A 21,709-nucleotide genomic window follows, 5' to 3' on the forward strand; every position below is an offset into this window, starting at 1 on the left:
ACTACTGCTTACCTGGACCAAATGCTGTGCAGTAGTGCCTCCTGTAGGTTGATAAATTATCATACATAAACGGCTGTGTTTTGTGCCCATCCTCATATCTACGGTACAACACAAAGAAGGCGCTCACTTTCTGACTAACAAAACTTCCGCTGGCCCAGCGAACTGCAGCGTTGGTAGAACGCGCCAACCGTTTACTCTGCTTTTATATCGCGACCTCTCGTCAAGAGTGTGCGCACATCCAAACAGGACATTCCAGAGGAAATGGGTCCAAAGTTTATGTCACGGCCATACGTAAACATCCACGGCCCTGCTTTAATTTGATTCGACGCAATCATATATCTGTTAAAGGGGGATCAAAACTCACGAAAACATCTTCCTTTTCTCACTTATCGACCCCTGGCTGTCTTTTGTGCACAGACGGATGATGGCAATGTGCACAGCGCTGTGCTCTCCACGGCGCACATGGTCGGTTCCTAAGGTCACAACGAGTCTTGCTTATGTCGCAGAAATGATTGGTCTACAGGAAGTGTTTTTGTGTATGCATGTGTTCACATGCTGACTCGAGAATATTCTTGAATAAGGTGTGTGTGTGCGCGCGCGCGCACACACGCTGAGCATTTTGCTTCCAGAGGCCCAGAGTTCACAGCAGGTTTTCACACTTGTTTTCCCAGAAGCACAAGAGTTGTTGCAGGAAGGACGCGGGTCTTTTGGCCAACCACAAACACCTTTCCCCCCCCCATCTCCAGTATTTCCATTAAAAACAATTGACAGCCCCTGCCATGACGGACAGTAATGGTGAACTGCATGGCTGCTCAATTTCAGTCAAGGACATCCTCGATTCAGAACATTACACTGTTTTTCTGAACACAGTTGCTGTTTCACTGCCATATTAAAGGTACTCCGCTTTTTTTTGCAATGGGCAAACACATTATGAGGTAACCATGAGCCCCCAAGTTCTGTTTCCCTCAACGCTAAGCGTAACCAAAGACGATTTAGTTGCCTAAACTGTTTTATTTGCCACAACTTTAACTTTAGCCCCCACGTGATGACTCAAACAAACATGTGTTTGCACTTTGCAGGAAAGCCTCCGAAATTACTTTGCTGCCATAGAGAAAGAGGAGTTTGGAGTCCTGCATCATGGGTCAGAAGGGTGAAGCATTTGACAGAAAAAAGAGGGAAGAGCTGTGTTTGGGTGGCAGGGCCATGGCTTGAATTTGCCAGAGCTAACCTGATTGTTGTGTCCAGCCATGCTCTGTAATCAAATATAGAGGCACAGGGAAACAAAGCCAATGATTCAGTCTCTCTCTCATGCACTAACTCACTCCATTCCCCTCTATGCTAAATCATGCAGTGAGCCCTGAATCACAATGAGAATACCAGAACCAAGCAACGCTTGCCAAACAATGAAGTGAAACAAAGCTGAACTTAATATCAGCCTGCTGTTTTCCTCGCACGACTGAAACCCTTTTCCACTGCAACAAGGGGACGCGTTCCACTTTATCCCGAGGAAAAGAGAAAGTATAACTTCAACCTGATGCCACACAGTTGGTTATTGAGTTATTTGGGGGATTTATGTTGGTAAAAGTTGCTGCGTGTGTTCACAAGATGCTTGTGTGTGGTGACCGAGGACCGGGGTGAAGCGATAACACTGGAATGTTGGTAGCTGGGTAACTGAACACAAGTGTACATACACAAACCCACAACATTCAACCATGCTAGAAATGTGTCCTGTGACTGGGAATCAGTCTACATCTACAATATGTAGGGCCTCGCATCAGATTCAGCAGAGGTTTTGCTCATTTGGATGCTGAAAATGTAAAAAAAAAGTGCAAATCTCATGACACAAAAGACAAGCACAAAAACACATCTGCCACATCCCTCAGACCCGTGGTCATTTGCTCAGCTGCTCCGGGTCAGCTGGTGGTTGACAATCTCAAAACAGGACACTTAACTCCATTTTCCAGAGATTTATTTGACTGAACAAATGATATTTGAGAAAGCAGTAGCTTAATGTCTCCTGCAACATTGCCAGTTATATCTTATTAGTTCACATACTGTGAGTATTACATTAAATACCATGGCTAAAGTCAGCTTTAGAAGTTAAGATTGAAGTTGAGTGCTGCCATCTAGAGGCTGACTGCATGATGTCAGAAAAAGGCCAACAATGGACGACAGGGTAGGCACGTGTAAATAAACAGTAAGAAAAGGCCAAGATATGTTGTGACAGCTGACATCTAATTTGGTATGAAACCATTAAAAAAAAAAAAAAAGCTTTATCAAATTCTTAAAAATACTAAAAGAATTACCAATTGACGAAACAAAAGGGTTTTCATCCAAGACAAAATGACAAACAAAATAAGACATTCTCCATACACACAAATCATCTTCACTGTTGGACCTGGTCAAGGTCACAGTTCAAAATCCATACAAAGCCATATATGGCGGACCCTGTATATGTTGTGTATGTGTGTGTAGTCCTCCATTTAAATCAACCACCTATTGCATCCTCAGCACATAATAAAGATGGTCACTGAAAGTCAAATGCTCTCTTCTTCATTCCCTCCTCTATCATAAACTGAAGACAAACAATTAGTTTTTGATTCTGTCAGCATATAGATGAAAGCCCTATGGACGGGGTCCTATGTCTCCCAGGAAATGTCGTCTTGTTTCAGGCTGCTGCGGAACTTCTGTGCCTCTCGGAGGAGCTGCAGGTTGTTTGGAGCTGCCCGGCCTTTCCTACCCTGCTGCTTATCCCTGACAGAGGAAGGGAGAGGTGGTCTAATCCCACCCACCCTCTTGGCCTTGTGCTTATTGCTGGTTTTCTGCTGGATGTTGTGGGTTAGCTTGTGGACCTGTGAGGAGAGGAGATACGTAGGAAAATGCAAACAGTCTCCAGATGCTTTAGACCAATCAGGACGCCAATTTTTGGTATTAGTGGGGGCAATTTTTCATGCTATGATTGCTCATAAGTGTTAAGGATGGTTAGAAGCTATATCACACTGACAAGGACACAATATACTTTACACTTCATTTTGGCATTCATAAAATTTACTGATAACCACAAATATCTCCAACGAGAGCTCAGAATGAGGTTGGTGATGCTTGTCTACTGGCCAGCGTCTGAGTTGCACTCAATAAGTTTGCCTACCGTTTGCTGGTGTTTGCGGAGTTTAGTGATCTGAGCTCCCTTCTCCTCCATCTTCATGACCAAGTCCTCGAGCTCCCTCTCCAGGTCCTCCCTGTGCTCCTGCTGATGTGTCACATCTATCTGACGCATTAATTCCTGGTGTTCGCTGATTAACATGCGCATGCACGCACACACGCACGCACGCACGCACGCACACATTTACACACACACACACACACACACACACACACACACACACACACACACACACACACACACACACACGGTTAATGTGTTATGTCTACAAATGGTCTCTGGCCTAATTGGCATGTTAGTCTGTGTCATTTGGATGTCCACATATTGTACCAAGCACCCAGTGAATAGCCGTGTACTCACAAACTCATCTGTCCTAGCTCATCTTGCAGAGCCACCAGGAGGTCAGACAGGGAGTCCAGGGACTGAGCAGGTCCATTCCAAGTCTCACGCTCACTGGGTGCAGTGGAGGATGCAGCGAGGGTCCTGTGGAGGCTTCGCTTTGCTTTGCAGCCAGACCTGTGCAAGGAGCGCACTCGCTCACACAGCTGTGGCTGGTGGTGCTTCATCATGTGGAGGATGCTTTGCACATTGGCATGGACTGAATGGCTGGGGCTCGTTGACTTCAAAAGGGAAAGAGAGAGAAGGCAGAAAACGAAGAGGAATGGTGTGATTTTAAAGGAAACGCCGTTCTTATGGTTAGACCAGAGACATTGGTGCATACTTACTGTTCCAGCAACAAAGGGTGTCTGTTTGCTCTGGAGGCTACTTAGTGATGCAGGCTCACACTGTGTGGAGGAAGTGACTTTCTACATTGGTGCATACTTACTGTTCCAGCAACGAAGGGGATCTGTTTGCTCTGGAGGCTGCTTAGTGATGCAGGCTCACACTGTGTGGAGGAAGTGACTTTCTGAGGTAGAAAATGGATTTTGTCAGAACTACATGGAAAAGACTCTCCAACATAAAATTAAAAAGAGTAAATTGTAAACAGTAAGAAACTACCCTGGAGGTTCCCTTGGTCTTCTTTGGTTTTATCTCTTCAGCAGCTGGGGGAGACAGTCGAAGGTTGATGTCCATCTCCCTCTGTAGCTGGGAACATCACAGTAACAGCACAGTCAGAGCTGGTCCAGAATTCTATTGCAAAGTGGAGAGTGTGTGTGTGTGTGTGTGTGTGTGTGTGTGTGTCTGATGTTAAACCGACCTCGTCTGCTTTCTCCTGCACAAGCTTACGCTCATGCTCCTCCATCAACAGTTTCCGTTCCAGATCTGCTATTTTCATCTGCGAGGAACACATTCATATTCATGCTTTAAAATATCAAATTTGATATAAATCTTGGGCTATGATAATTTGCTGACAAGGCAAATGACTTGAAAACCCTGCCACAAGTACCTCTGCCAAAGTTTGGGTTTCACTCAATTTGACACATTCTTTTTCCAGTTTCTCCAGCTTCTCATGCTGAGCTTGGACGTCTGAGCTGCTCAGCAGCCGCTGCTTTTGAAGTAAAGCCTGCCAGTAAGGGTCAAAGGAAGAGAGAGGTGATGTGGGTGCTTAGTAACAAGGTCTCCTGTCACATTGCCAGTATTTAACATAGCAAACAAACATACAGAGGGACAGGGGAAATAAATGTGTCCTGTTATTAGGTGAAAGAATTAATACTAATGGGATTTAAAGACAGTAAAGCTATACTCAAGCTAAGTCTTCATTTTTGGCCAAGCCACAAAGAACAATATAAAAACAAAAATTGCTCAAAATCCCTCATGGTAATCCAAGTGTGTTTAACATCAGGGTCACAGTGAAGACAAACTTGATATTTATGAGTAACACTGGCTTTGCAGTTTTCCCATAATTCACACTTTCAAGCTACCTGTTTCTCTGTCAAAGCATCCTTGTCCTTCTCAGCTTGTTCAACCATCTTCCTCATGTAATCCAGCTGCTTCTCAAGGACCTGACAGCGGGCCTCTGCAGACTGCAGATGTGAAGACAGCTCTGTTCCGTGCATGCCAACCCCCGCCCACACACACACACACACACAAATTTAGTTGGTGACATAAGAGTGTCTATTACTCACAAAATCAGTAAAGAGGAAGTAGAGGTAGCAGATACTGACTTCTGTGGCTTTCATTAGCGAGCAGCCACAAATGCAAAAAATGATTGCTGACTGATGTGGTGTAGTTGTAGCCCATGTCCATACTAACTATTGACTGCAGGCCTAAGTATGTAGCAGGTGGCATCATATAGCTTCAAGTATAGAGGGTATGCATTGACGTCACTTTCCCACTGGAACATGCCCCCTCAGTGGCAGTGAGTGGCAAAACATCCTGCAACATGGCTGCTTCTAGTAGGGGAAACAGTGAAACCGGGATTATAACGCAAGATTATCTGCTTAAATTAAAGGAAGTTGGACTTGACAGTGACCCGTACAGCTTACCAATTAACCAGTGGTCCATGGACATTAACATTTGGCCACAAATGGAGTTTCCTGATATTTATATGTACTTGATTTCTACGCCAGGGAAATACACAAAGCAAAGCCTGAAGGTATACAAAAGTCTTGACGCTTGGTTGTACTTCGAGGTGGGATTTGTTGGCGAAATTAAACTGATGAGGACACCGATGGACATTCTGGTTCTATGTGGACAGGTTTGTACAAATATTTATTTTATTTTATTAAGTTACAACTGTGAAAACTGTAACGTTAAGCCAGCCATTCCCCCCTTTGTTTGTGGAACACAACACAAGGCCGTTTTTAAAAAAAATATGCTGACAAAAACTTATGAAAGATGCTAAATATTAATTGATGAGTAGTCAATACAGTATATGACTTTATGAGTTTACCATTTAACATTACCCAAAAATCCAACATAGCCTAACGTTAACCTACCTGACACAAAATGGGAACCGCAAATCCACGATTCGGTGCATGGATTCCAGTTGTTTCTGTGAATTGCAGCGATCCATTTGTTTCTCGTTACCTTATCTTTCGGCAGTCTGTAAAAACATAACTCCGATTTCTTGTGAAATCTATTAGTGCGGTCTATCGCACAACAGCTCTTTCCCATTTTAGATGCGTTTTCGCTGTATTCAAGCTGGACGTTAACGCTGCCACTCAGTCTTTTTGCCACTCAGTGCTGCATTACCGCTGTGAGTTCCGCATCTGTGACGTCACCAGCATACCCTCTACACACGCGCGCGCGCACGCACACACAATCTTTTTTTTTTTATATGATTGTCAACAGAAAGTTTCGTTGTTTAGACTAGACAAATGTCAATATAGCAATATAATATAATAATAACCATAATATAAGCATATATATAATATATACATTATAAGCATAATATAAGCATAAAGGCCTATTATTGGATAAATAATAACAGCATTGGCTGACTTACTTCGCACTATGAACCCTCTATTCTTTAGCTATACTTAATGGCAGCCATCTCCATTACTTTACCACAAATTTGTTACAAATTTGTCTATGGGTCAGGTGAATGTGCCTCAATATATTTAAGGGGTGAGATGGCCTTAAACTATGGGGGAGGAGATATTTGACAACCCTAGGGGGGGAAAAAAAAGGCAAGAACAAACCAAATGTGAATGGTTTGAAGTTAATCAGAGAAAGCTGAATCAGTTCACCTGGATACAACGTTTATTGACAGATACATTTCATCACTCATCTAAGTGACCTCTTCAGTCTGAACTGACTGCAGGTATCCCCACCCTTATTAACAATACAGTGGCATAACGACCGAAAACAACCATCAGTTTCATATGCAAATACGGGCATCAAGTCAAGTCAATTTTATTTGCATAGCCCATTATCACAGATTTGCCTCAGTGGGCCATTAACTAGAGTTAAAATGGCCATGTGTGTATTGAGATGGCTTGGACATGTGTGGAGGAGAGATACTGGGTATATTGGGAGAAGGATGCTGAATATGGAGCTGCCAGGGAAGAGGAAAAGAGAATGGCCAAAGAGGAGGTTTATGTATGTGGTGAGAGAAGACATGCGGGTGGCTGGTGTGACAGAGGACAATGTAGAGGACAGCAAAAATGGAAACGGATGATCACAGGATGAACAGGAGCAGCCGAAAGTAGTAGTAGTAGACAATGGCCATGTGTACTATTCACAGAGGATTTGGGAATGTTTGCAATCACAGTGATGAAACGCATCTGTCAATAAACGTATCCAGATGAACTGATTCAACTTTCTTTGATTTACTTACCTGGATTATTGAGCATGCATAAAGATGTTTGAAGTTAATCATTCTCATTTTCTTCGTATGCCTAAACATAATTTCATTTAAATTGCAGGCATTTAGACTGTATCAGAGCAGCCTCTGGTTTTCTATCCCTCTCTTTTTTTTTTACCTTTTCTGTTGGGGTTGTCTGTCTGAGGGGGGTTGTGTAATGCTTGGCTGTGTGCAGTGGCAGACTCGGTGTGTCGCTCATATTTTTGAGCGGCTTGGGAGAACTGCAGGACATTCTTCTCTGCTTGCTTCCTTTCCAACTCCAACCTCCTGATCTTCTCCTGGAGGGTCTTCAGCGCATCAATAACAGCTACAAAGGAGTAAAATAACCAATTTATTGTTGTAACAGTCAAACATAACAGATTTTAACTGTATCTATAACAAACCCCAATTCCAATGAAGCTGGGACGTTGTGTAAAACGTGAATAGAAACAGAATACAATGATTTGCAAATCCTTTTCGACCTATATTCAATGGAATACGCTACAAAGACAAGATATTTAATGTTCAAACTGATAAACTTTATTGTTTTTTGCAAAGATTCACTCATTTTGAATTTGACGCCTGCAACACATTCCAAAGAAGCTGGGACAAGGGCAAAAAAAGACTGGGAAAGTTGAGGAATGCTCAAAAAAACACCTGTTTGGAACATTCCACAGGTGAACAGGTTAATTGAAAAACAGGTGAGTGTCATGATTGGGTATAAAAGGAACATCCTCGAAAGGCTCAGTCGTTCACAAGCAAGGATGGGGCGAGGTTCACCACTTTGTGAACTGCGTGAGCCAATAGTCCAACAGTTTAAGAACAAAGTTTCTCAACATACAATTCCAAGGAATTTAGGGATTTCATCATCTACAGTCCATAATATCATCAAAGATTCAGAGAATCCGGAGAAATCTCTGCACGTAAGTGGCAAGGCTGAAAACTAACATTGAATGCCCCTGACCTTTGATCCCTTAGGTGGCACTGCATTAAAAACCGACATCATTCTGTAAAGGATATTACCAAATGGGCTCAGGAGCACTTCGGAAAACCATTGTCAGTTAACACAGTTGGTCGCTACATCTACAAATGCAAGTTAAAACTCTACCATGCAAAGTGAAAGCCATATATCAACAACACCCAGAAACGCCGCCGGCTTCTCTGGGCCTGAGCTCATCTGAGAAGGACTGGCGCAAAGTGGAAAAGTGTGCTGTGGTCTGATGAGTCCACATTTCAAATTGTTTTTGGAAATCATGGATGTCGTGTCCTCCGGGCTAAAGAGGAAAAGGACCATCCAGATTATCAGTGCAAAGTTCAAAAGCCAGCATCTGTGACGGTACGGGGATGTGTTAGTGCCCATGGCATGGGTAACTTGCACATCTGTGAAGGCACCATTAATGCTGAAAGGTACATACAGGTTTTGGAGCAACATATGCTGCCATCCAAGTGACGTCTTTTTCAGGGACGTCCCTGCTTATTTCAGCAAGACAATGCCAAGCCACATTCTGCACATGTTACAACAGCGTGGCTTCGTAGTAAAAGAGTGCAGGTACTAGACTGGCCTGCCTGCGGTCCAGACCTGTCTCCCATTGAAAATGTGTGGCGCATTATGAAGCACAAAATACGACAACAGAGACCCCAGACTGTTGAGCAACTGAAGTCGTACATCAAGCAAGAATGAGAAAGAATTCCACCTACAAAGCTTCAACAATTAGTGTCCTCAGTTCCCAAACGCTTATTGAGTGTTGTTAAAAGGAAAGGTGATGGAACACAGTGGTGAACATGCCCCTGTCCCAGCTTTTTTGGAACGTGTTGCAGGCATCAAATTCAAAATGAGTGAATATTTGCAAGAAAACAATAAAGTTGATCAGTTTGAACATTAAATATCTTCTTTGTAGTGTATTCAATTGAATATAGGTCGAAAAGGATTTGCAAATCATTGTATTCTGTTTTTATTTACGTTTTACACAACGTCCCAACTTCATTGAAATTGGGGTTTGTAGATCAGGTCAGGGAAAATGAGAAGGCTGCCTCAATTCAGACGTCATTTCAGACTCCAGGCAATACCTCTTTCATCCCCGTACACTCCAACCCTCTGTTTCCTCCCTCTGTCACTGATTGGGCTTCTGCAACCTGGGCAGACCATGGGATTGCTTCTGTGAGGAATCTTTACATTGATGGCATACTTGCATCCTTTGATCAGTTAACCAGGGCATTTAACCTGCAGAGGATCCACTTCTTCAGATACTTGGAAATACAAGACTTTATTTGCAATCGCTTCCCTGCTATCCCTCCTTCCACCTTGGTCGATACCAATCTTAATATTAATCCTTACCTCAAGGGTACCATTTACTATACATTTATTTCTGATTTTTCCCTTTTTTCTCCCAATTTAGTGGCCAATCGATCCCTATTTTAATTCAAACACCCACCCTCGTACCGCATGCGTTCGCCAACTGCATCTCTCCGGCCGGCAGTCTCGAAGGAGGCGCCTCCCCACTTTCGTGACAAGGCGACTCCAGGCCGAACCACTGCTTTTTTCCGACACACCAGGGATGCATTCACGTGACGAACACAAGCCGACTCCGCCCCCCTCCCGAAGACAGTGTTTGCCAATGATTGCTGCTTCATCGAGTCCGGCCATAGTCGGATCTGACGAGACCGGGGTGCGAACCCCAGTCCCCAGTGGGCAACTGCATCGACACAAAGCCGATGCTTAGACCGCTACACCACCGCGGACTCAAAGGTACTATTTAAAAGATATACAACACTCTCCTCACATGCCAACCCTCGTCCTCTGATCATTTACGCAGGACTTGGTCTGAGGATCTCAATATTGAAATGGAGCTCAAGGTCTGGCAGTCAGTTTTGAGGTGGGTCCACACATCGTGTATTTGTGCCCGTCATGGGGTTTTACAGTGTAAGGTGGTTCATAGAGTGCACTGGTCTAAAAGCAAACTAGCCCGCATCTACCCTGGAACTGATCAATACTGTGATAAATGTCACTCAGAACCAGCTAATCTCATCCACATGTTCTGGGCTTGTCCTGCACCGTCCTTGTTTTGGAAGTCGGTTTTTGAGTTCCTTTCAGCTATCACGTCTACTTATATCCACCCCTCTTCCTTAGTTGCCCTGTTTGGTGTCCTACTCACTGGCGAAATCATTGCCGTCCTATTTTGTGGAACTTGTAGCTTTTCTCACATTATTAGCGAGGCGTGTTATTCTGATGCACTGGAAGAGCCCTCATTCCCCCTCTCATACCCATTGGATAAAGGATGCCCTATCCTTTGTGAAGTTGGAGAAAATTAAACACTCCCTTCATGGCTCTAATGGACAATTTTATCAACTCTGGCAATCCCTCCTGGGACTTGTCAGGTCCCTCCAACTGGATTCTGTCCCCATTGACTTGGTATCTCCCCCCCCCCCCCCGCACTGTACCAACATCTTGCACTTCCTGGCTGAGTCCTGTTTTCCCCATATAAAAAGCACACAGTATGTATAGTATGTTACTGTCACCAAATTGTCTTGTCTTGAAAGGTTTTTTTGTTGCTTTCTTTTAAAAAGTATGTATATGTGTTTTATGTTATGCTATGTTATGTTTTTGTATGTGTTGAAAATCTTATAAATAAATCATATATTAAAAAAACAAGAGATCCGAGGCATACCTTTGCTGCCAACATCAGGTGTAGTCCTCGATACCCGAGGACTCAGATTCTGCAGGTTCGTGCTCATTGGGATTAAAGGGGCCTCCATCTCAGTTGGTTTTGACAGCATCCTGTCAGGAGGCTGGTAATAGCTTCCAATATAACTGTTCTTAGAGGGGGAGTCTAAAATCTAAAGAGAAAGAAGTTACTTGACAGGCTGTAATGCAACAAAGTGTGCAAATTACTGCTTAATTGCGCAATGAGGAGCTTAATTTCAAAACAGGCACGGCTTGCTATCGTTTAGCAGTTAATTGACGCTAATAAACCGACGACCCCGACATTGCTAGCTAGATTAGCCGACACGCTAATATCGACAGCTCCCATTGACACACAAGTTACTTGCTAACTTGTCTGTTGGCAGCGTTCATTTCGCTTAACCATTAACCTAGCAGCGTTAGCTAGACGACGTAATGTGGCAAACTGCTGAGATTTACCTTGTGTAACGAAGGATTCAAGTTAAGGGAACCCCAGTGGTCGGTGGTTATCATTAGGCTAAGCTAATGTTAACCAACTTAGCGCCTGGCGTCGACTTTCTTAATTTGTATTTGAATGTTACCTGATCTTGGTAGGTCTCCATGATGTAACGCAGCTCACGATACTCCCTTCAAAACTAATACGACGCTTCCGGTCTAGCGATTGAGATGGCAGCAAGGGTTTTGTCTAAATCTTCACTCTCTTCTGGGCTCAGCTGTCATGGAGACATGGGAGTGTTTTTAAAATTCCCTCCGCTGTAGCTGCCCTCTGTTTCCGCCTGCGCCCTCCCCTCCCCCTCCTTCGGCATAGGATGTAACGCAATTATTTCTCTGAAAAATGTTGCATGGATAGTGTTTTTTTTATTATGTACATCATATCATATATTATCTGGCTTTCATAGTCTCCGCAAACCCCTTGGCTTTTGGCTGTTCAATTAGCAGTACAATGCCAATGCAGTTACATATTCATATTTGGCCTATCGTGATACGCATTTGCATTGGCCATGCGACTGCCTGCTTTTGAAAGGTTTGCACTTTTAAAATCCATGAATAAACCCGAGGATGATTTCCCCCTATATTTGCATTACAATAGGAACTCACTTTGCTGCAGGTTGACATGTTAAATAGTGATACTTGTGCAATTACTTCAGATATCCGAGTCAAGTTTTGTCTGACTGCATGACTGCAAATTCTGAAAAAGATGTGTGTTTCTATATGGAAGCAAATACCAGTGAACAGCACCTCTGATCCTCTCTCTAACCCTTTCTTATTTCTGATAAACAAGAAAAGGGGGGCTACTGTTAGCGATAAGTTTGACGGGAGTTGTAGTTTTTATGGCTTTCTTGCTCACGAAGTGCAAAGTGTCGGGATGTGTAGAGAGCATCACACTCCCATGAGCCTCTCTCTCACGAACATAACAACGCCCTACCAGATGCTCATTCGTTGAAAATCCCGTAGAGACGCCCTACAAAGTCTGCTAAGTCTGTCATTGGACATTTAGCATGCCAATCAACTTTTTACCCCCAACTTGTAACCTCCTATTAGTTTTTACCGAGGACTAGTGGTCAGTGCTGTGGCAAGGCGTCCTGTAGTCGAAAACCTGCTTCAAAGAATGTGGAGGAAAAAGTGAGTATTTAATAATGTCACCCTTTGCCTTTTGGTCGTGGTGGAGGACATGTTTGTGGAAATGTTTTTTGGGGGTTAATTCAGCAGTACTTCACCGGTATCTCTGTCACGAACACCTTTTTAAGCCTTAAGACTAGGGAGAAGCAGGGACGAAGACATTGAATGGGACCATTCGCTTAACTCACTGTGAGAGCTTGGCAAGGAGTCTCCTTGTACATTGTGATCGGGATATGACTGTTGTTCCAGCAATAATCATTCAGTACTTTACTGTTATCTTCAGTCGATGTGTGCCGTGTGCTTATCAAACTGGTAAATGCATTATAATTTGTTTTTCTAGAAGTTCACGGCTAATCGTGCACATTTAACTCTTCACATATTGTTAAAAATGTTGAGAGGAAAAAAAGAAGAAGAAAAGAAGCAATGACTTGATACCTGACTCCTGCAATGTCATGTAGTGATAGACACTGGAGACTGTAGACTGTACTGGAGGGCGCACGACCAGGTAATCTATTATAGAAAACACCTGGTTGATGCGATGGTAAGTAAAACGCCAATATGTGAGCCGTTTAATTTGTGCGTGTGTGTGATCCCCGCATCCAGCCTTTCATAGGAAACCATAAGGAAACCACAAGGCCTACATCAAAGATGGATGTGCAGGACCAGGACTCGATGGCGAGATGGGATGGGCTTGGCAGCCGTGATGCCAGCTCCAGAGATGAAGCCATGGAGCATATCCGCCAGGAGGTGATGAGGAAAGTTGAAGACATCGGGCCGATACCAGCCTTGGCTCCGTTGCCACCTGCTTCGGCCAGCCCACCCACCAACGACCTAAACGATATCCTGGCTCGTCTGCTCATGCTATCCAAACGGTGCCCCTTTGAAGACGTCAGGGAGCGATGCATCTGGCTTCTGCAGACTGTCCAGGTAGGCCATCTCCCAACATTCAGATCGAGAGAGTCTATGTTAAGAACACCAATAAACCCTGTGGCTGTAAAACCAAGCCCTATAGAATAAACCTGTGCCAGGCTTGCATAGGTTTTTCTCCTTCTGCTTAAACTATTACGCTATACTACCATCTGCTCCTCCCTGCACCTTTTTAACGATATTGAACATATGTTAATGAGTCAGTATCTCAATGCTGCCCAATTTGTGTGTTATCAAGTTGATTGGACTCTTGCAATGAGGCAACATAAGCTCATTAACATTAAATCGCTGCGACATATCATTTACATGAACTCTCAAAAAGCTCACAGATATGGATGTACACACAAAAACACAAGTTAAGAATCGACATTGTTGATATACAACATGACAAAAAATCATATACCTCCATTATACTGTATATATTCCACATTGCCCAAAGTTTAATGGCCGTAAAATCCATATATATATACATCACATTCATCTTTAAGCCTACTAATAAGTGCAACATTTTCCTTTGGGCTCATTATCTTAATTTCGCTTTTCGTTTTTTTTAAAGGGTTAGTTAAAAAAATGGAAATGCTACTTCAAAGATGTATGAATGGTTTAAGGTCCACTGTCAAACACTGAACATTGTCAAATGTGGTAGGAGTATTTTTGTTTTCACAGTCAGGTTCAAAGCATTTATTAGATATCCAGCAAAGGAATTAAGAAGGACGAGGTGCAGGAATAAATGGGTGGTAAACAGAAGAGTTGGCAGAATCTCTGAATACAATTTGCTCTGTAACAGACTGTAAACGTTCTTCAGAGCCAAGAATTTTAAGTTGATAATCGTGCACTTGTGGAGAATGTCCTCCCAAATTGTACCGAAGAGAATGGACTTCACAGCAACATGACTGCTGAGAACATAGTTATGGATGTTTCACATGCCTCATGTGCTTTGCAGTCGAGCAATCACTGCAGACACATAGGTGATCATTTTCCTATCAGTTTCAATATTCAACAAGCCTCTAAAGACTATATTGTCCCACTGCTTATTTGTACTAGCTGGACACTGCAGTGACTCTTGAGGCCTCCTGTCAGCTCTCATCGGCCAAGTGAATCCTTGATATTTTGCATTTGGCAAATTATCATCTCTGTCTGTCCTCACCAGTGTTGTTTTGGAGTCCCACTTGACATGGTAGATTTTTATATAACTACATCACGCAAAAAACCCAGATCAAGGTGTGTTTTAAGATGCTGTTCAAAAGCTGTATTCCATGGTGAAAGGATGGCATTAAATTATTATTTAGCAATTAACCAAAAGATTTGGGTCCTTTATATTCATTTATAAAGGTCTGTTTTGCAAAAGGAAAGGTCACATTAACTCGAACTTTACAGTATTGTAAGCACGGCAAAAAGAGTGTAAGAACCAGTACAATGCATGGATTATTTATTCATTTGGGTTGAAATATCTGTAATTGGTTATTATATTTAATGAGGTGCTGTGACTTCCAAAGCCTTGTTTTGGGGTTGTTTTTGGATACTGTGAGGTTTTGAAGGTTTTATAAGAAGTAATTTTCCATTGTATTCTACTTTATTTCAAAGACTTGCTGTAAGCTTATTCACTTTACACTCTTTTCCTTGAAACTGCCCCCCCCCCCAAAAAAGTTATCTCGGTTATGGATAAGGGCAGAATCATGACCCGTTGTAAATGGGGAAGTTATTCTGTCACAAATATAAATCCTTATTTTCACAGTTCAACTCAAAATACCGCTGTGCTTCACTCATTCACATTTACATCGACACTCTAGTTTTCACTTGTTGTGACTTTTGGATAAGAGAATTACTTGTAGATTGACTAAAAAATGATCATGTTTTGCCTCAGAGGATAGCAAACAATTCTGCTCTCAAGTTTCTCTCAACTTTGGGCCCCATCCTGTAGATGCATAAAGATCTGTTGTTGTCATTGTTGATGTGTAGCCTAACTGGTGGCTACATTATGCAATGATCCCAAACCAGTCATGCACTATCAGCGATTATAATGAGTTGCTAAATGAATGAAAAGTTAAATGCAGCCCCCCCCCCACCTAAATAAAGAAATTGACTTTTCTCTTTCACCAGAGAAGGCTTCCAAATTGCACCCGCAAGGGTTTTCTCTGAAATGCCAATAAACAGTTGGGTCACATTGTACTTTGAGCACTGCTGCTTTTTTCCCAAGAGTGTGAGAAGTGTTTGCTGCAAATGTGTTGCAATACGCTCGGTCACCAACATCACCGTGATAGGACGCCTGGCATTATGTGGCAAAGAATACGAAGGTGGTTAAGGCACCGAGGAGGAAATTGATACTGACACGATAGCCGGTGAAGCTTTGCTTAATGTCCGTAATACGGTTGTCCCAGAGGGGCAAATTAAAGATCGCTGAAAGGTAGAAACTGACACTAAGATTCTGCAGGTCTGCCCGACACAGTCTTCAGTAAAACCCCAGTGTTGTTGATTTGTCACATGACAGGTGTGATGGTCTGTCCGGTCAGAAGGTTGGGGTGTAGTATTACATGGGGGGGGGGGGCTTTCAGTAAGGCTGACCTGACGGCGCCTGTCCATAATTGTCCATAATTGTCCATCTATACCAGCTGTTGACATCAATATTATATCAATACTAGATGTTGGATGTTTTCTCATAGTCCAGTCTGCTAATACGCACACTGTGTACTCTTGGCTGCAGGGAGGCCTACATTGGTTTTAATCTGGATTTTTGCTGTGTTGACAAATCTGTCTGAACTAGCTCTCCGGCTCCCCTTTTTTTTCTTTCCTCAATTTATTATAAACACTAATAAAACACAGGAGGAGGGTGGACTGCATATATTTTATGTATCTTTGCATTTCTTTTGCTGATTCAAATTTTTTGGCACAGCTATACGTTTCTATTTTATCAAACTTTGTCCTAATTCCCTTGAATTTACAATTCAATCATTAAATTGAAAATTAAGTTATTTAATCTACAATTTTTGCAATTAATGAGGTGTGATATGTAATTATTTCAGAATAAAAACATGGGCAGTGTGTTATGATTCCGAGGAAACGGACCGCTTAAGCATGGTATTGATTCCTGTTTGTGCAAGTTTATTTGGATGATGGTGTATGGGGGCAGAGAGAGAGAGAGAGAAAGCTGCTTTGCGGGTTTAACAGTGCACTGCAGTACACACCGTCTGGTATTTCTGAATTATGCTAAGCTGCATTTGCCGAGAGCTTGCCAAAGGTTGCATTTATGAGCCCAGTGTAGCGGCTCAGTTAGCTCTGGTCCCACGGTTGACGCTGCCCCCCCGCCGCCACCTCACAACGCACACACCTCTCCCTTCGTCATCAGGGGTGGAGGGGGATCAAAAAGGGGTCTTTTGCCCAGACAGACCACTCATTTCGACAGATCTGCTGATTTAAGATGAAATCTTCGAAAGCACAGACAGTCCTTTCCTTATGTCAACTCCCCTCCCTCCTCCAGAGGAGGAAGGCCTCCTGCTTGGTGAGAATAATGGTCTGTAATACTTGTGTAGCTTGCAACTGTGGGATTTAGTCAAGAACGACTTAAACCAGTATTAGAAAAGCTGTAGGGCCGTGCAGCATATCGCTGTGTCTTTTGTGACTTTTTCCAGCTGGATATGTTTATGGTTGAATAATCGATGTGATCCGTTTTTAAGGGTCAGTGTAGCAAAAAAGTTAGCTTGACATCAATAGACCTTCCCTTTGTCCTTACAACTGCATCGCTGGCCTTTTTTATGCAATCTGAGCAGGCCGATTTCATTGTTTGTTTTTTTGTTTGTTTTTCCCTGTGAATATGCAAGACGAGCTGTGATGACAGTTATAGGCACGGGTCTAAGTCGGTGGGTTTGCAGTATTGTTTTTATCCTCCAGTATTTGTCAGTGCCAGAGATTAAGGGTCATGGGGGCACGGCCTAGAATAGAGTTCTGCAGCACGGGGGGGGGTCATGTTCCCACAAGCTGTCCTTGTGTAAGGGTCCGGTAGGGTCAACATACTGTGCCCAAAACTGCTTACCCGTGCAGACCTGCAAGCATGGGGGGCAACGTAAGCAGATGCTGTTAAAGGTTGTGTAGGGATCGTCAAGACGGTGGACCCTAATTGAGCGCTGTTGCCTCAACACTTATATGGGCATAAATGCACACATGCAGACACTCAAACACATAAACAAAGAGACAACAGCAAGTATTTGTTCTGAGTCTATGAAAAGGGGGTGGGCAGACTACATCGGCTGCCGCTCTCTGGTCCCCATGTTCCCTGACTGGATGAAAGAGCCCAGTCTTGGCTGGTTGGACAGAGACAGAGAGTGGTTTCTTTGTGTTATGTAATTACACCATTGTGTTGTCCCTTTTACAATGACTTGAAAACATAATTGCACTTAAGATCAACCTGTTGTCGTCATGAGGTGGGCTGATGTTGTTCGGTTAGTGGCGTGTTCGCGGGCGGCCTTTAACGAGATCATTGACTTAGGCTCAACGACTCCAATTTAAATTTCAATCCAGTCCCATGAAACGAATTCTGAGAACATTTAGTTAGTGGGCAGCGTCAGTGTTGTGTCATACATTGCTTCGTAGATGGGTGCTTTCGTTTTTGTTTTTTTTAACGTTTATCTTAATTTTAATATATAATTTCAAACCCCAGTTTCAATTGAAATGTCACTAACCACCACATTGTGCATTAAACTATCACGACTTGTGACATGGCCCCTGTTGGCTCTCCTTTCGTAAAGCAGAGTTCAAATAATAATAAATAAGTTGATAAATAAATAAGCAATAAATAAATAAGTAAATACATTTATTTAAGATAAATAAGTTGATAAATAATAAATAAATAACTGATAAATGAATATATTTATTGATTTAAATTTGTTTATTTGATAAAGACAAATAAGGTCAAGTCATACAAAACTGTCATTGCTGTCAAGAAAAGGGTAAAACTTTTTTTTTTCTTCTTACACATAGTTTCATACATAGAGTAGGTGGAACAGCTCTGCAGAGGGTCAGTTTCTATAATGAACCTTTTTTTTGGGGGGGTGTCAACAATTCATTTCAGATACATGCTCAAACAAAAAAATTTAACTAATCAGTTAAGGAAATCCAGGATATGTGGGACGTGTCGAGTAATAAATGACAGATTGTAGGCATAAAGTCAACATGGACCACTCACTGCCTTAGTTCCCCCTGCACCTTTAGTTTCCAGTCAGGAGGCTTTGGCTTGCCTGCTTTACCCTGAAGAAGACCAAGGCTGTGGATGTTTAGGAAGGATGTTTCAGAGGTTATGAGTCCCTCCATTTTTTTAACACGTACTTATTTCGCTAATTATGGCTGTTTGGGATTACTCGGCAGTGCTTGTAATAAACACTTATGTGCGATTAATTAAGCGGAGTGGCTTCCTTGCTTCAGCCTTGCCCCAGAAATAGACCAGACTGCCTTTTTGTCTCCACATGAAAGGCATTTGGAGGCCCCGTGGGCCTGCAGTGATGACGTCTTTTATTTGTGCGGTCGCTGCTTTATTTCTTGTTTTCAGGCGAGGAGTTTTCAAGAGAGGTTTTTTTTTCTTCTTTTTCTTTTAGAGTGCTGCACAGCCATCGTCACATTGTTTTCCAAAGGTTGTGCACCATGGGATGTTGTGAAAATCCAGGTGGGTATAAGGGCTCGGTGTTAATATGCTTGGTTAAAGCTGGAGACGACCGCCGAGCGCTTGCATTAGTATTTGTCAGCCTTCACCGTGAGAGACGAGTGCTGTGTAGTCTGGTTTAAGTTGTTTTTTTCCTCTGTTTTAGAAGTCAGAGTTCCTCTGTGGAGCATGAGAAAGGTTTCTGAGAGTCCTTGTGTGTTTTTGCTTGCTGTCATAGTGGCGAGACGTTCTCTCCTGAGCCTTTTGTTTTGTGTGTGCATACATGTGTGGGTGTGCGTGTGTGGCTCTATTCCTCCCCTGGCTGCCTTTGCTTACTGTATCAATAGAGCCAGGACCTATGGAGAGAGCCTTGTGGTCTGGACAGATCTGATGGATTATGGGAGATCACTGCAAGCAAAAACTCAAACCAGGTCAGACAAATTGCATGGTGGGGTGGGGGTGTGGGGTGTGTGTGTGGGGGGGGGGGCAGGGAAGTAGCAGTAGCGGCAGCAGCCAGTGACCTTTTGCCCAGTAACTACACAACGAGATGCTCAGTGGATGAGAGACGTGATAGAGAAATAAAGCCCCAGATTTACAGCTGTCATTGGACTAGACGGAGCAATTGGAGAGTCTAGTAAGACCGGGAGGGACGCTGGGTTGTTCGGAAAGCCAAAGAAATCGATGTTGAGCCATTGAGGCACATTTCTTAAGTGAGTAAGCTTCATACAGGAGCTTTTAGTTGCATTGGTATCGTGCCCCCTTAAGTTCGACGTGTGTGTGTGGAGCGCAATACAGGCCGGTCTGTGGCCCGGATGGCTACTGAGCTATTACTGAGGCCTTTGTCACTGGATGTCATAGTCTTCTGACAACCTTCAGGCTTACAGTGCCTGTAGGCTTCTGATTTTGTTTTGTTATTTTGCTGCTAAGCAGCTCTTGTACAAAAGCAGTGATGGTGTTCACCATATCAACAAAGTCCTAGCTAGCCTCAGGGAAGCACCTTTTTTTTTCCGAGGGAATTTTCCCCCTTTTTCTCCCTAGTTGTAGTCGGCCAATTACCCACTCTTCCGAGCCATCCCGGTCGCTGCTTCACCCCCTCTGCCGATCCAGGGAGGGCTGCAGACTACCGCATGCCCCCTCCGATACATGTGGAGTCACCAGCCGCTTCTTTTCACCTGACGGTGAGGAGTTTCGCCAGGGGGACATAGCACGTGGGAGGAGGATCACATTATTCCCCCCAGTTCCCCCTCCCCCTAGAACAGGTGCCCCGACCGACCAGAGGAGGCGCTAGTGCAGCGACCCGGACACATACCCACATTCGGCTACCCACCCACAGACACGGAGAAGCACCTTTTCGTGCACTTGTGTGGGTTGTATTGTGTTTCACATGTCTGTGAGTCATGTAACCAGGTAAGCTACATTCCTAGTACATAAGTTGGGATCTAAATCTAGACTTGATGCAAATACAAGCACAACGGTTAGTTATGACGGTGATGTATGGACAGGGGGACACCAGAGCTGATTGGCTAACGCATCAGTTTTGCCGAGCAAGGCTGAGATATTTTACTTCACTTCTCGTTCAGAGGAATTCGCAGAGATTCTGCTGGTGGATGTGAGGCTGAGTCAGATGCTGGACATGATTTGGAAACCAGACGAGGTCATTTCGTGCTCAAGTATCAAACTTCCGTCCTGTTACGGCCACCATCACCCCCCCTCCCCCCGGTGTGGCTCAGCCTGCCTTTGCCTAGAGAGGCTGGTGCAGTCTGCTGCAGACTGGTGAAGACCAAAGGAGTGGGGGCATGTGGGAAGTGTAGAAGTAGGTCACTGTCAATCCTGATAGAAGCTTACATAGCTGATAAGGAGAAATGTTTTTGAGCTACCAGTGTATTTGTCAAAACCCTTGCATGCACATTTGTCATACAACCGTCATAATTTATTTTTTTTGCATGCTCATTTCTCCCTATTAGCATCATCAGGTCTCTCAATAACAGCTGTCCAACTAAAATATCTAAAGACTGTATTATCCTGGCACAGAGGGAGGGCTGAAAAAGGGGGAGCGGATGGGCTCGCGTTGGGTACGCGCTTTTTGAGAGAGTAGGCAGTCGTCATGGTACCACTGGCATGAAGGGCATGGTGGGGTGGGCTGGTTGGCACAGTTACTGGGGGGGGTGTCTGTCTGTCTGGCTTGGGATTATATCTGGGTTTTCTGCCTGTGCTGCAAAAGTGAGAATGAGAGAGAGAAAATGTGTTAGGAGAGGGGATGATAGAGAGGGGGGGGGGCATGAGGGATGAAGGCAAACGAATGATATGGAGGAGGGGAACAGAGTTAAAGAAAGTATATTCTTACCCTGGGGATGAGAGGGAGAGAGAGAGAGAGAGAGAGAGAGAGAGAGAGAGAGAGAGAGATGGGGGAGGTTTAACAAATACTGTCTTTCTCTGTATTCGGTCCAGAACTTTCATTGGAAAACT

At 43.6% G+C, this 21,709-nt stretch overlaps 1 protein-coding gene across 1 annotated transcript; it reads right to left on the reverse strand.

Moving 5' to 3' along the window:
• Positions 1-1,636: 1,636 nt before the first annotated feature.
• cep57l1 (centrosomal protein 57, like 1) lies at positions 1,637-11,790 on the reverse strand. Its single transcript, XM_056294921.1, has 11 exons — positions 11,652-11,790; positions 11,057-11,225; positions 7,531-7,719; positions 5,026-5,147; positions 4,551-4,667; positions 4,362-4,439; positions 4,163-4,249; positions 3,990-4,070; positions 3,524-3,783; positions 3,149-3,293; positions 1,637-2,852 (listed from the first exon to the last, which is right to left on the reverse strand). The coding sequence occupies exons 1-11, from the start codon at positions 11,670-11,672 to the stop codon at positions 2,640-2,642; spliced, it is 1,482 nt and encodes a 493-aa protein (XP_056150896.1). The 5' UTR covers positions 11,673-11,790; the 3' UTR covers positions 1,637-2,639.
• Between the last annotated feature and the right edge of the window lie 9,919 nt (positions 11,791-21,709).

This window comes from Lampris incognitus, chromosome 15 (assembly GCF_029633865.1).
Source record: "Lampris incognitus isolate fLamInc1 chromosome 15, fLamInc1.hap2, whole genome shotgun sequence".
NCBI classification, from domain to species: domain Eukaryota; kingdom Metazoa; phylum Chordata; class Actinopteri; order Lampriformes; family Lampridae; genus Lampris; species Lampris incognitus.

What these genes read in the sequence shown, in the direction of transcription:
- cep57l1 (XM_056294921.1), bottom strand. Translation starts at nt 11,672, where the DNA reads ATGGAGACCTACCAAGATCAG. An exon ending in ATGCTTTGACAGAGAAACAG is followed by an intron (nt 4,668 to 5,025) that starts GTAGCTTGAAAG and finishes CCTTACTGGCAG; the next exon opens with GCTTTACTTCAAAAGCAGCG. An exon ending in AGACCAAGGGAACCTCCAGG is followed by an intron (nt 4,071 to 4,162) that starts GTAGTTTCTTAC and finishes TTTCTACCTCAG; the next exon opens with AAAGTCACTTCCTCCACACA.